The sequence below is a fragment of the Pagrus pagrus genome (genome assembly GCF_965226575.1).
Source record: "Pagrus pagrus genome assembly, chromosome: 5".
NCBI classification, from domain to species: Eukaryota; Metazoa; Chordata; class Actinopteri; order Spariformes; family Sparidae; genus Pagrus; species Pagrus pagrus.
In genome coordinates this window covers 30,160,391-30,176,079 of record NC_140189.1, presented here as the reverse complement: position 1 = coordinate 30,176,079, position 15,689 = coordinate 30,160,391, and the positions used below count along the sequence as shown (strand labels likewise).

General features: G+C 39.5%; 1 protein-coding gene across 8 annotated transcripts in view; it reads left to right on the top strand.

Annotated features, from left to right (window-relative positions):
- Positions 1-2,943: 2,943 nt before the first annotated feature.
- diaph2 (diaphanous-related formin 2) overlaps positions 2,944-15,689 on the top strand; it is a 397,495-nt gene continuing 384,749 nt past the window's right edge. For 3 of the 8 annotated variants that reach the window (XM_084353752.1, XM_084353753.1, XM_084353754.1), the window contains exons 1-2: positions 2,948-3,053; positions 3,734-4,133. In XM_084353752.1, coding sequence (XP_084209878.1) covers positions 4,050-4,133 — 84 coding nt within the window. In that variant the 5' untranslated portion in view covers positions 2,948-3,053; positions 3,734-4,049. Of the gene's footprint in view, positions 3,054-3,733; positions 4,134-15,689 lie in introns of all 8 variants that reach the window. The other 5 variants (XM_084353751.1, XM_084353750.1, XM_084353757.1 and 2 more) reach the window with 4 other exon arrangements.

The following is a 15,689-nucleotide window of genomic DNA, read 5'->3' as shown; positions in this document are numbered from 1 at the left end:
TCAGTTGTCTCATTTACAGTTAGCTGCTTGTGCATGGGAGTCACATGCCACGAAATCACATGTGAGCAAGAGAGAGGAGACTTATTTATAGGCCAAACAAGTGATGAGTCAGATAAACATTGTGTTTGTTCCCATAACTAACAAATAATATTTTGGTTCGAGTTTAGTTTTTTCTCAATTGGAGAAGTGAGATTTGTAAGAGAGGAAATGTTGCAAGAGCACTTGACTGCAACCAGATCTGAGATTTAGATGTGTTTTCAGTAGTTTGGAGTACTTGATTTATATGGTGGAAGGCAAGCACAAGGGAGGAAAAATTTCTCAATGCAGCCATCACATTCTCTAAAGTGCTATGGTGAAATGGTTCAACATTGATCTGAACACAACAGGAAGGTTAAATGATTACTTTCCTGGCGTCTATGTGGCAACCAGACAGCTGGACACATACTCTATAAGCAGTAAACAGTCCAAGTTAATAACTAATGCACTGGTGCTCAGGATAAATAAGTGTCCCATTGTTGCCGTCTCCATGCAAAATGCACCATACTCCTGGTAAATATCAGATCAATGTCTAGAAGATAAATGTTACAATTCTGTGAAAACAACACTGTGCTCAGTTTAATATTTTGCTGTCACTCTGGCATACAAACTGCTAATCGTATTTGAGTTTCTAAATAGACATTAACATATTCCTCTCCTCCCATCCAGAACTAGTATTATTTGCACCAGATAACTTCTAGTTTCAGAGAACAGGAGCCTGTAAATATGATCCAGGCTTGAAAATCAGTGACCTGAAAGAGTGAGTCAGACTCATTTATCAGAGGACCAGCTTGAGAAGACTGCACCTGCACACTGTGGTCATAAACTTTTTTTTGAGCTCCAGTAACTTCATCCCCAATTTGGGATCCTATTCACTTTCTCTCAGTGTTAACAGAAAAGCTATTCCTTTCAGTAGGGATAAAATACAATAATGATTTACAGAAAATTGTGAAAAATGCCACTATACCAATTTCTCAGAGCCCAATGTGATATCTTAAAATTGCTTGTTTTGTTCAAAAGATATTCAATTTACTTTAAGCCTATTATAAAACAGTGGAAGCAGTATTTCTTTAGAGGCTGGAGCCACAGAAATTTGACATTTACCAATAAAAACAGTGCATCAATTTACACAGTACATCTTCTTTGTGTAATCCATACACCAACTAAAGTTTGTAAACATACATTTTTACCAAGATAGGTGAGTCTCTGCTGGTTGCCCTGCAATAAACAGCAGTGGAATCAATCTTCCCATTGAAACGACCTGTGTGCAGGTTCTAGTGGCATCTAGCAGTGATGTTGCAGATGGCAACAAATTAAATACTCCTCTCCTCACCTCACCTCACCTCACCTCACCTCACCTCACCTCACCTCATTCTCCCTAAATCGAATCACCATGTTGTCATGCTAACAAAAAAAACAGTCCCTCCAAGGGAGACAATTGGCAGTTAATTTGCATTATGGAGATATGTAAAATCAGCAAACTTGTTTATTTCTGTAATTATTTTTAGCTGTAATTGTAACGTTTATAGATATATAGTTGAAGATGATGGTCCGACCTTCTGATTTTTCTGCTGTGCTTATTTCATGTACCGTCTTGCTTTGCAAGTGTCTTTCACATCTACCCAGTCGCAACATATTGAACTAACTGCTAGTGTGGAGTAAACTCAACCTGTTAAATTCTTGAGTCTGCAGCCCAACAACTAAATTTGGTCTCCAACTGTAATGGTCTCCAGCCGAATTAATAAATAAGTGAATAAATGTGTTTCCCAAAAAGGCAGAACTATTCCTTTAATCATTATTTTTCAAAACTTTTGATGATGATATGACCTTGTTTTATTACATGAAACAAGTTCCATAGTTATCCTGGGTCACATGATGACATGACAACCAAGCAAACTCTGCTGATGAAGACCATGAGAGGTGAATGAAAGCTTTGAGTAAAGTGAATGGAGCTTCAGATGATTTTCGTCAAAATTAGGGGTGTCATAATATTCTTCTTAGATTAGATAGACTCTATTTATCCCACAACGGGGAAATTCACTTATATTTAAATATGAACTAAGGCTGCTGTATCAGATCCAAAGTAATACTTTTAATTTATTGGCAAAAGCAAAAAAATAAAAAAAATAAAATAAATTGATACCAATGCCTACCCCTACTCCCTATACTCATATTTTAGTATAATTTATTTGCAAAACAGTAACAAAACAGTAAAGTTGAACAATAGCATTTTTTTCCTTTATAGTCAATATTGCAATAAGATCATTATCGTAAACTTGTTTTGCCACGATAATGGTAAAAATTATATTGTGACAGCCCTAGTCAAACTTCTGTATTAAAGGTACAGTTTAAAATGGTTGGTGATTAATATCAAGTCAATTGACTTATTCATATATCTACTAATTAATCTTTTTATTTATTTTTTTTACAACTTTATTCCCCTAAAATGTCCTTCTTGCATATGCATACCTTTAGCTTTGTGCAAACACACACACACAGACACACACACACACAAACAAACACACACACACACACAGCAGGAATATACTGTATGAGGCATTTAATTATGTAACTAAGTAACTATCCTATATAACAAAAACACCAGCTGTTATTATCACACACAAAGACACAGAAAGCTCGTGTACAGTAACACACACACACACACACACACACACACACACACACACACACACACACACACACACACACACACACACACGCAGGGTGTAGCCTGATGCCACGGATTCCCGCCCTGCCTCCTTCCTATCCTCGGTCAGCCTTTCATAATTCACTCGCAGATCTATTCTTACTACTCACTCAGTCCCATCCGCTCGCTGTGAAATCACTGACCTCCCCGTCACAAGTCTCCTCCCCCTTTACGCCACGCCGACCTTCCGACTGACGGCGAGCTCGACCAATAGCGACTGGAGTCCCCTCTCCCTACGTGTCGCACCGGCCAATCGGAACGCGAGTGGGCGGATTCGCCGTGGGCCTGGCATTCAGGTTTGGTTGCAAAGGTAAGCTCTGGATGGGATTTTTGTGAGTTCTCTTTGACATGTAATTTATTGTTCACGCTGTCATTTATAGTGTGGTGTTTTAAATCATGTGCGCGTGTGTGACTGTGTCTGTTTAAATAAATATGTTCCGCTAGCGAACAGTCGTCCATTTATGCTAGCCTAGCTTAAGTGTACAGCACTGCAAAGTATCCCAAGCAGAGAGAACAACGGTGATTTCCCTCTAGTAGAACAATTGCTCATTAACACTGATGAATTCCTGTATTGTCCGGTAAATAACCGTCATGTCAGCGCACGTTGATAACTGCCAGAGCATCCCAGCTGCCATGAATCTCCTCTTTAGTCGGTTACTACTATGTTATTGCTGAGTTACACGGTTGTAAGTTTGCTTTGTCTGACAAATTCGCCTGTTTTTCCCCAAACACAAAGCAATTGTCTGTACGCGTTTAAACACACTGGTTTTTATTCGTACCGAGCTGTCTAAAGCTGCCTCCGACATGTTTGTTTACATCTGTTTAACCGTTCACGATGTACTGGCTCCACTGACTTGTGTCTGCTCCCCACGTACTAATACTGTCCAAGGAGGGAAACACGTGTTAAGGCAAACATTTGTGCAAGTGAAAGCCCGAGACGTAATGACAGACGAACTAACCGTTGTTTACATGATTATCTTATCGTTTCAGAAAGTCTTTCCCGGCTGTGTGCACTGACAGACAGCTGAGCCGAGGAGACTTCAGGACGGAGAGCATATCCTACCACACCTCTGCCTCAAGTAGCCTCCTCGACTGTGGGATAACACTCGGGAAGTCTTCGGAAGCGCTCAACTTTATTTTTTCGTAACCTATCAAACGGAATGGATTTCGAAAAGACCTAACCTGGATGGTTTGCTGTACAAGTGGTTTTTTTTTTAGTTTAAAAAAAGTCTTAAAAAGTGGAGTTTGGCAACTTTTGAGGAGGTCGCTTAAAGTCTTTCTGGAGGGGAACTAACTCACAGCCACAATGGATCAAGCCAGCGGTGGGGAGGACCCCAATAAACCCTCTAAAAAGAAGTCCAACGAGGATGAGGGTAAAAACAAAAAGCTGGTAGGTATTACAGTTGCATGGAAGTTGTGTGCAATGCACTGTCACATCCTGTGAGCCCACAAGCAGGGGTTAATTTCACTCTCAACCTCAGTCCGACCTAGAAAGTTGAACTACCTGACAGTTGTAGAAAGTTTCACTACCCTACTTTTTACTCTATGTAGCTTAACAATTGCTCTATTAAGCTGATTGCATTGGAGACTTATCCTTTCTAATAGTTTTAGAGTTTTTAAGGAAGTATAATCCTCATGATGGCTAAGTCAAACCAGGACTCCTGTACAGTATAGTGCACAGCATGTTGTGCAGGGTGAGGCTCAAATAGGTATTGATGTGTTGTTATTAGTATTTAATGCAGCCCCTATAGAGAGCTGCTAATAGCCGTTAGAGTTGAGCAAAAGAGATAGTGTTTCACTTAGTGCTTTACCTTGGAAAGCGCTCAGTGCATCATGGGATTTCCACGTCAATGCATTGCCTGAAAGTTCTTTGAAGAGCACTCTTGTTGTGACAGTTGGACCTCAATATGTTTTTTAATACCCACGCAAAAACAAAGTTCAGTTACTGGATGACTCATGGGAAAGCGTGATGTCCGTGTGGTTTGGGGTAGTTTCATGAACCGTGTGAGTGTGTGGGATTGATAAAGCTGATCCTCTGACAGCCTGAGCAGTGTTATCAGCACGATAATTGAAAGGAGGACAGTGTCAATTAGATTGCAACTGAAAACTGCACCAACGTTTATTCCATTTATAGCCTCTCTATTGGCTCGTCCGACTGGAATAGTTTACGTGGAGTGAGGAGTGTGCTTATTGAGAAAGTGGGCAACCCTGAGTCTGCATCATTGGAGCTCTGGTGTCATTAAGCTACTCCTGCATGCCATTCATAGCCTGGAAATGAGATCATTAGATCAGGGGATGTGGTCTGTATGAAGTCTTGATCTGTCACGTCTGACATCTCATGCTGTGTGCTAACGTATTTTTGCAAATGACAACTTTTCTGTAATTGTGCAAACTGTCACTCTTACTCACAAAGGCATCCAAAACCTACAATTAAGGGCCTTATTTGGTAAACTGTAGCCACAGTGCTGTCTTCCCTGTCCTGGCTGGAATGTAAAACTATAAATCTAAACTATATTACTGAGTGCGTTAAGTGCATGTCACTGCTTAAAATTGTCAGCGGCCGTAGAAAGAAGTGGTTGAAAGTAATTTTCCGTGACCAGAGACAAAAAACTTTGGCTGCTGTTGATCAACCTTTTCCGCTTTTCCAAAATTGTCGGCGTGGAAAGCTTGGCTGCCGTTAAACTGCCTGGCTGACGTCACTTCTCAACAGCTGGTAATTGGTTAGCATTAGTGTTGCTTTTTATTGTGCCTTTCACTTAACTGTGATTGTTTGCTCAGTGATGGGATTAATCATAAGTTAAGTTACAGCTACTGCTACCCAAACAAGGAGATAAAAAAAGGCACATTTTAGGCAATACTGCTTCTAAATTTTGTAGAACGTGAGCCAAGTTGGACTGATTGCAGACAGAAACTGACCACTAATTACTTTATCAACACCTCAGTTGTTTACTTAGCTGGTGTTACTTGTTACTCCGGCATGCAGCTGAAACAGTACAGCTGCTGTGTTTCAGTTCAGGGGAAACAAACTTGTAATCACTGGTTGTGTTCCAGCAAAATAAAAGCGAGGGAACGTGTAACCGTAATAACTGCCAGACAGGAAATCCCAAAGTGGACTGAAAATGAAATGCACTCCCAGAACTAGTGGAGGGTGTTGTCTTGAGAAATCCTAACAGCCTGCAACTCTTGAATGTCCTGACTCACAAGTGTGATATTGTTTCCAGGGATGTCTGGATGACGTAAGCGCTGAGCCGATCACTAGTGACAAGACTCTATAAGATCACTGCTTTTTGTTCTGTAAAGTGTACTCTGAGCCAGGCCCGTCCCCTGTTGCTCAATCCTCTAAGTAGAGCAGTCAGATGCAAAGGAAGCCTGAGCTGTTGCAAAAAAAAAAAATCTCATCACAGCTCGACACAGAGTTTGGGAGAGGAAGTCATTTTTCATCCCTGGGTGGAGCCATGACTGGTCCTCTTTTGTTTATCCCTAAGTTTTAGCTTTCACAATATATACTGTAGCTCATAGTTTGTATGCAGACATGTAAATAAGCTGAAATATACAAGCATGGAACTATGCATACTTTAATATTTGGACACTTAAAGATTGACTTACTTTTTACAGTTTTCACCATATATGGGGCCATAGGATTACATTCCTGAAGTGCAGTGTAGTTAGTGTGCATGTGGTCCAGATATAAGGATGGGATAATATCTGTCATGAGCAGGATTAAAGTAGAGGTTCATATTACACTCGGGGCTGCTGAAAAGTAAAGTACTGTTTGGTTGGCTAATCAGCAAAGTCAAATCAGTCTTTAGAGGAGAAACACTGAAAGCTGTGTGTTTGCTTAACAAGTCACTGGGCAGGATTACATCACAGCAACACCATTTGGGCTTTGGGCCTGGACTGTAGATACTCAATGCAGCCAAGGACATTAGAATAACACCACAGTGTTCAGAGATAGAGCTGATTCGAAACTTTCTCCGTTGTGAGTAGCTATACTTTGGGATAATACTTTGTGAAATACAACATCCAGTAAAACAGGCAGATGGAATGAGGTTTTCTCAAAGGAATTCAGGGGAGCCGGTTTGACAGAAAAGGAGAAAAATCACCCCTCTGCATACCAGAGAAAAAGATGACCTCACACAAAACAGCATGTGGGGAAAGTCATACTAATGCATCTGTAGAAACGCTATGTGACTTCGAATCACATACTGCGCTGGAACAAGCTTATTTCAGACCCACAGTCTGAATGTAGAAGCCAGACACGCATTATGCCTCCATATATGAAGCAGTGTTTGATTGCTTTAGAAAAGTGTAGAGGACTTTCAGGTTTTACTTATCTGTTCGCCATGAGAACACACTTTAGTCTATGACATGCAGTCTTGTGACATGCTCCGTTTGGTTGCTGTTAACAAACCCACTGTCCACAGACGTACATGATGTGAGAAGGACTGGTCGTAGAAGTAGCAGTAACGTAACAGAATGAATCATTCTCTGAGCGGAGATTTGTGATGCACCAGTTATTTCCAAGAAAATGTTCCTTGGAAGAGATTTTCATGCTGGAGTACATTATATTTACCAAGGGCTTTAGCTGCACGTCAGCAACTTTGTAAACTTGGATTGCTTTTCAGCAATCAATGGTGCTGTTTAAAGTGATAAATGTTTGATGACCAAACATGTACACCTACGAAGCGGAAGAGGAAATCTCCGTCATCTGCAGTTTGTTTGGTAGGTAATGTGATCCCTCAGTCAGTCAAGGGCCTGACTCATGTTTGTTTATTGCAGGCTGTGGTTGTCTGTGCTTTTGCTTTCTATTATCTATGACAATTGGAACAGGGGTTATCAGTATTTCAAAAGTCAACTGTCAATGTATGAGTCAGAGGGAGAGGGAAGCTGGTCACGTTTCCAACATAACTGAGATCAATGTCAACTCTGTCAACAAACCAAGCTTTGTTGCAAGTACTCTGCAGATGGGTGGAATAGTTGCTCAGCAACCTTAGGTCTAAATGGACATGCTTTTTTGACAAAAGACCTTGGAACTGATATAATATATAGAAATAAATGTTTGCAATATTGTCTCTAAACTAAAATGCACCAGTTCCCACTTCACTTTATGGATGTTATGAAAAGTGGATCCCTCAGGGAGTTTGTTAAGTCCGCTATTAGTTTTTGTCATCCTAAATTATATTTCCATAAACATACTGTTCATATGTTTTTGCAGATAACTGGGATATTTGGAAAAACAGGTATTTTACATATTAGTAAATCAGATGTGGTGAAAAGACTTAAAACGGCAAATACAGTGAGAGTATGTTGGAGCTTAGTCGGCTCTGGTCATTTAAGTCTGAGCATAATATGAAATCAGGGCAGAATTGCTGCTGTCATAAGTAACAAAAAATGTTGTGTGATACAGCAATATGTAATATGTACCTGTGCTGTGCTATGCTAGTGTCCGTCTACTGTTCAGATGATGTTTGTGCTATGATAGCCAGTACAAAACTGTTCAGAGAGGTGCTTCTTACCTGCTTGCTCCAGGTACAAGCCAGGTGCAGCTAATTGTTGTTATTGTTAGCTGTCTTTTTAACTACTGTTTGGAGCTACTGTAGCCACAGTCTGGGAAGGTAATCTTAAAACTGTGTGGAAATACTTTAACTTAGAGGCAAAAAACATGACTAAATGAAGAAATACTAGTATTAGATTTTACACAGCATTCTTGCCCTCCAATAAAGTGCTATATATCAAATCAAATCAATTTATTTACTTAGTCCAAAATTACAATCACATTGCCTCAGCGGGCTTTACATCTGTATGACACCCTCTGTCCTTAGACCCTTGATTTGTTTGAGGAAAAAAAATTAAACAAATTATATAATATAAATATTTGTATATGTCACTATATATGTTGTCTGACCACCTGAAAGGACCTACATTTTTTTCTCTACAAAGAAGTTTGCAAGATTAGTAACTGCTACCAGTTTAACACTGAACAATCCAACTGTTGTCAGCTTTGTGTGTTGTTTTATTTTTGGACCAGCAGTGATTTCTAAGGCGCTAAGCAAATTTGAAGCGAGCTAATGTTACCCTGTCCAGTCGTGCATATCCAAAAACTGAGCACGTCTGGTGTTCACTTCAAAATTATTACCCTCACATCTATGCAGTTGAGTATTGCAACTTCGTAACTAGTGAGCTTGACCCCTTGATAACTTTGAATTAATTTGTTTTCTTTTTCTTTTTTTGCTGTTGGTGAGATTGAGAGCTCTCTGGAATTGTGTTTTGCAAAGAGCCCGCTGAAAAAAAAATTAATAAACACTATCTACAGTTAATGAAATACATTCATACAAGAACTGTCCACAAATTAAGCAATAGGAAAAGCTGGCATAGTATCAACACTGGCACATTGTCAATGTCCATTATTTTCTGTCAGGTGTTATTTGAGAGTGTTTGCAATTTGTAATTAACCCTTATTAATTAAATTGGGACTTGTAATCATGCTCGTTATTTAGTCGGTCATTAAAGTGATTAAGGCTTCAGTAATGAATGGACAGTTCAGCACGACTTGAGCTCTAATATTGTCTCTAATATGAGACCTTGTGCATGGGACCTTAATGGAAAGGCATTACATTGCATTCTGTAGGCTACAGAGATATTGTATATATATACAGATTTTTAGGTAATATAAAGGGATTTACTATTTCTCAGTTAAATCACATCATTTAAACTATTGCAATGTCTCTTATAAAATGTTTTTTTCCAGAATAACACTACTTGGACGAAGGACATTTTAGTGTGGAAATCAAGTATACTGCTAGGCAACGGTTTTTTAACCTTGTTACTTGTTTGTCCAAGTACTGGACCATCGCAACAACCTTCCTGCTGTTGACAATATCACATGGTGAATTATATTAAATGGTCTACTGTGTCACTGCTTTTGGAAGCTGTGACGTTTTAAACATTTGGCACTTTAATACATGAGCCTCTGGGAAGCCTCTGGGATCACGTCAGGTCATGTTAGCATGTGGTTAGTACAAGTTGCCAGCTTGTCACACTAGTTGTTGCGTATTGCGTATCTCCCGCATGGTCAATCACAAGTAGTTGAGATTTACAGTATGTTCTCTTCTTCCATGTGTGACTTTTTTTTTCCACTTTCACATTACGTGTTAATGAGTCTATATGACCTTGATTGTGTTGTGGAGACGTGTGAGAAACGGCAGGAAAGAGACCACATGTGAGTGTTTTAAAGGCATTCAGGAAGTTGAGGAGAGGAAGTTTGGAGAGGGGAAGCGGTGAAGAATGCTTTAGTCACATAGTGGAAGAAACTGACAGACTCACTGCTCTAATGTCACCATCTGACCGTTGACTTAAGAATGGGACAATTATCTGTCTGCCTCAGTTACACATTAAAAAAGCCGGCCTGGGGCTTATCTTGTGCATCAAAGCACTCTAGTTCTCTCCAAACAACAATATGTGAATCAGCTTTGGGTTTAGTCACGGTTGCATGCAGTAGTTTGATGATTCATGCATTGCTGTGGCTGTGTTTTGACTCAGCAACTGTCGAGTCCAATGTAGGCCAAGATGAAGGGCTTTCCCAGCTCTTGTACTTGTATTTTCCTGAAGGATTGTGAGGGGGAGCTTTCTGCTACATTTGCTGAGCAGAGGTGTGTGTCATCGCCTCCACTTTGCTTTAATTTTAATATTCATCAGCGAAAGTTAGGGATCAGATTTTGGCAAGTTGTTTCACCTCTGCATTCACACTGTTTTAATCAGTGACAGTTGCAAGTATGAGACTGAATGTGTCATTTGCTGCGATACACAACATAAGAAACTGTGTCACAGAAGCTTATGCTTAGATGCAAATTGTCCAAAGCAGTACAGGGGGAGATTTAAGCAAGCTATTGGTATATTTGATTTGACTTTTTGAATAAACCTGTTCCTGCAATGTGGGACACTGTGAAAAGAGGTCAGTGCAGGACGACTAGCTGGCTGACAGTGTAGACTTGATGCACTGCCTGATTACCCTGATACATGGGCTTGACACAGAGATATCACGAGTCATCTTTTTTTTCAATCGTAAAAGACTTGTCATTGCTTTCACATACCAGCAATAAGAGAAAAAGACAATGTTTTTTTTTATTGTAGCTTAATTAAGTCATAATAATAACTGTGACATAGAAAGATGGATTCTTATAATATACGAATGACATTTCTCTGTGATGTCATGACGAATTTAAGATCTCTTTATACTGATATTTCAAACCTTTCCTCCTAATCTCTACTTTTTCAATGGCTGCATGTCATGCCCATCCTCAAGGGACCACTACAAGGAATTTGCTTTCAACATAGACAGATAACCTGAGGGCAGCGCTGTGCTAGTCTGCAGTCACATGGTTAGGCTGTCCAGTGCGGAGCCATTCAAATCTTAGCTCGACTGGCTTTTGTGTGCTTCCCCTTTTCAATGGTTGCTGTTTTAGGAAACTGTAAACAGTACCAGCACTCTCCTGAAATAATAAGGCTACCACAGGCTCATGCCCTTTTAAAGGCTCTTCAGCTCTCGTAGAAATCGAGTGCATTCTTTATTGTTTTTTTTTCTTCCTTCTTAAATCAATTACATGGTCTGAACTGTTTTTGGATCTTATTGCAATGAATCACAAAGCCGAGACTATGTGTAACGACTGAGTCAACACTGCATCTGTCAAGACTTAATTTCTTTGTTTAGAGGAATAACTTGACATTCTGTGCTTGATTGAATTGTTCCTAATCTAGTTTGCCAAGAGGACAAGTGTGCCATTATGGTGAATGTGCATAAGAGATTTTTGTGTGCTGGGATAAGAGGATGTGTCTCCTGTTGTTTGTGTGTTAGTTAACAACACTCTATAGCCTGTGTGTTGTTTTAGCACTCAGAATCATTCAGTCATTTCACGAACATGACCCAGAGACTGTACGTGTGAATGCAATTGTACGAATCAGTTGGCCTGTACTTTACCCTGCCAGGTACCTTGTACAAAGTCCATTTGAGTCTGTGTGTGAACTGCAAAAGAGTGGCTGGTTGATGACGCTGCATTGAGTGTAGTTGCTTTATACTCTTTTCTGCTTGCCTGTATACTGCTTTCCATTCTTAGGATTTTATTGCAGATACATCCAAATACATGTACTATTAGTATCAACGCCAAAAAAGTCATCCATGTGACTGGGTCCTCCTCTTCCTCCTGCCACAGTATTTCCAGTAGGTGAGAAAACTAGGGCTGTAACTTTTTACTTCAGTGAAGTTCTTATCAATTTAAATTGACATGCAATTACTTACTTTGCTAACTCTACAGCTCGTCTAACATCACGTTCGTCCCATTATTCCAGCAGTCAAATGTTGCTTTTATAACAGCTGTATTAACTTGTTCCCTATTGCTTCTCAAATGTTTTGGTATTGTTACTGTCCACTCAGGACAGCTCTGCATGCTATTGCCCCTATTTTTCATGGCAAAACAACATAACATTAACGTTAGCTTAATTAATGATAGGTCAATGGGGCCATAGGTCAAGATGACAGTGAAGTAATTAGAGCACCCTCTGCTTGATCAAAAGGCAACAGCAAACTACTGCTATACTACAACAAACAGCCTAATGCGCGTATGGACTGTACATTTCGTACAGGTTATTACAGCTCAAATATAAACTTTTCACCCCACGTTCGAACAAACTTCTCTCCGGTTGTTTGCTAAATGTGTGAAAGTGTGACTGCAGACAATGTCTGGACCTGATTCTCCTGACTCGCCTTTACCCGCTCAGTTTTACTTACATTTGCGTTGACTGCCTTATAGACATGATGTATTGGGATGTGGATATCTCTATTTTAACTGCAGGTAAAAGGGCTCAACGCATAAGTCTCATACATATCTGATTTGTGGCAATCGAGCCTTTTAGGTGCCTGAGGAAAGATTTGGATGTTGCAACATGCAAATAAAAAACAGCATGTTTTGTTAACCAGTGGGGTAATAAGTGGTTCTTTGCTTTGTTAATTGATATTAATATAAATTATAGATAATCAATAATTTATTCACAAGGTATCGGGCAGAGTAGCTCAGTGGTTAGCGAAGAAGATCCTAATTTCAAATACCGGCAAGGGCAGGGCAGAGAATACATTTCCCTACATGGATCAATAAAGAATAACTTACATCCTGAGCATGCAGCAGGCTTACTCAATTATCACCATGTAAGTAAAACTCTTTCAACACTTTCAAATGTGAATCAGAAATAAATAGATCTGTTGTGGATTTTACTTTGCAAAGTTATTCAGACAAGTCGGTGGACGTCCTTCTTAGAACAGGCCCTAGAGCTGTGGAGATGAAAACATCAACCAGAGTTTGAATAAAGATTAGACTCAAGGCTGTCGTGCAAATAAAACCAGATGTTTACTGTCATTTAACGTCCAGGAAGAATTATTTGCATAGTGTGAGAGAAAACACCTGGAGCGGGCATTTGCATTTCTAACTGGCTGCTGAAGTCAGTTTTATTAGTAAAATTTATTCTAAATGGATAAATGCTCTCCAGGTATAGTTTGGATTTATGTCACATGAAATGCCAGGTGTAAATAAGGTCTTAGTGTGTCATTGGGGCTCTTAACCCTCTCTCTCTGCTCTGCTTGAAAAGGGTATCCTCAGTGCAAACATAAAGATTAATTTGATAGATTTTATCAAGGAGGATAAATGTTGCTTTCATTCGTTCATAAATCTTTTGTAGCAGTGTAGGCCATGCAGCGTACTACCTCTCTGAGTTCACAAACACAGCCATTGAGAAGAACTTATAACAAGATTAATTTAGACAAATTGATTTGTTTGGACTATATCTAATTCAGTTACTCGGTTGGTATTTTGTGCTGTCCGATACCACTCCCCTGAAATTGAGCATGATATTGGCAATGCTGTACTTCCTATCTGATTACACAAGGATAAATTATGTAATTTTGATGTTTATGGCTATAGCCAACAAACATTAGTCTCTAATCTAACTACAAGAAAGTGCCCTGGCCTCCAGGGCTGTCAGCTAGAAGTTTGTCTTGCACAGTTGCTTGGTGGAGCTCAGTCGTTCTTCAGTAAAAAAAAACAAAACAGCTTCCTTCTTAACGTTGTACACACAGTATACTGTCGAAGGTTTAATAACACCTGTGTTGTCAAATCTGTAATCTAATGAGGACTCCACAACTTTTATTAGTAAGACCTCTGGTGCACCCTATTGAAATATTTAGGAGCAGCATCCCTTTCTTTTTCCTTCTTAAATTTGTTTCTGCTCTGTGATTTAGTATTAGATACAGACACGTATCAGCTATCACACGTATGTGATCATTTCTCGAGCCATGCTGTGAGTTTTATGAATGACAATTCCCCTCCGTATTATGGTAAGCTGTCTTTTAAATGTATCATCACTTCTTTTTTTTCTCCTGCTGACTCGTAGATGTCTTGTTCTTAAAAGACTTTGGGAGTTTAAGGTGTGTGATCAGTGCATGTGTCTCTTCGTCCTTTTTGCTTTATACTGTTACAATGCTTGAGGGTGCTTTCATGTTTACAAGCTGTGACGAATTGGTTTTCCATGCAACTGTTCAGACAAAAACAGTTGTCTCCCGCGTTGTGCGCTTTATCTCCATGTAATGAACTCCTTCACTTTTGAGTTTTGCTTTAACGATAGGCCAAATTATCTTTAACTGCACTTATACGATACAGCATAAGCTACTACTATGCATCAGAAAGGCCACACTGCGACGTGGTATTGTCAAAATTACAATTCGAATTATCCAGACCGCTGTACAGTGCTGATGTAGGCGTTTCTGAATGTTTGTTTTATTTATAGGTCGTCACGGCTGACTGAGCCTGCAAAGTTCCTGTGTAATCAGTTTCATGTCCACATTGCATATTATGCATCAACACCATGTAATTTCTCTCTGGGACATGAATCAGGATCAGCGTACCTTTTGAATTACAGACTGCATTGTTAATTAACCGACAATATACTTTAAGTTAAACGAAAAAAGTTTGTGAAAAGTCACAAGCTCGTCCATAGCTTCCTTTTTCAGTGAAGAAATCTGGGCTTTTATTTTGCTCGTAGCTCTTTATTCCATTTGTTGTTGTTGGATATAAAGAGCAGTAAACAAGTTAAATACTGCGTCTAAAAGCTCTCTGTCAGTCACAATTCTGATGAGTTAATGATAGTATATTGCCAGATTGTTCTAAGCAGTGTCTGTCAGATGCAGCTTTAGTCCTGAGTCATCAGTATTGAAACAAGCTTTATTTCAATGGATCCAACAGAGAGAGTAAGGGGAGTATGTAGAATTGTAATTAGGGTAGTTGAGTGCGTTGATAAGTGTTACTTTCTGAACAAGCAACAAACAGCTTTGAAGTTTATGAAATAAATTAGCATCTACAAATTTCCCGCTTTGAAAACCTTTGAAAGACTGCCGAGGTACTGATGTGTACTTACCAGTGTATAAAGCTGACTAGAAAAATTGCAAGACTTTCCTGCTATTTTCTCTCCAAGAAACCCAGAAATTAAACTCTCGTCAGCACGAGACTGAGTAGAAGATGACTGAATTTTCGGTTCTGGGCGGACTTATCCTTTAAACCAGTTATGAGTGCCTCTAACACTTACTAGTCTGTAGCTGAAGCGCGCAGTTGACGAAACAGGGACACAAGTTTCATGAAGTTGCCAGGAACTATCGTGAGCACACTGCATTAGAGTCCTCACAGCCAACCATGGCTGGCTCCCAGTAATCCTTTGTTATTATTAGAACTAATTAAAGTAAAACCTCATTTCCTTCTAAAGTCGTTTCACAGAGCCATCGTGGCTACTGATTTTATAGTGATAGTTCCAGTGAGCGAGTTAAAGTGACATCATACAGATGGTCTAGTTAAATTGGTTGGGAATAACAGCTATTAAAAAGCTGTGCAGTGGTAGCCAATTTGAAAACAAAGTT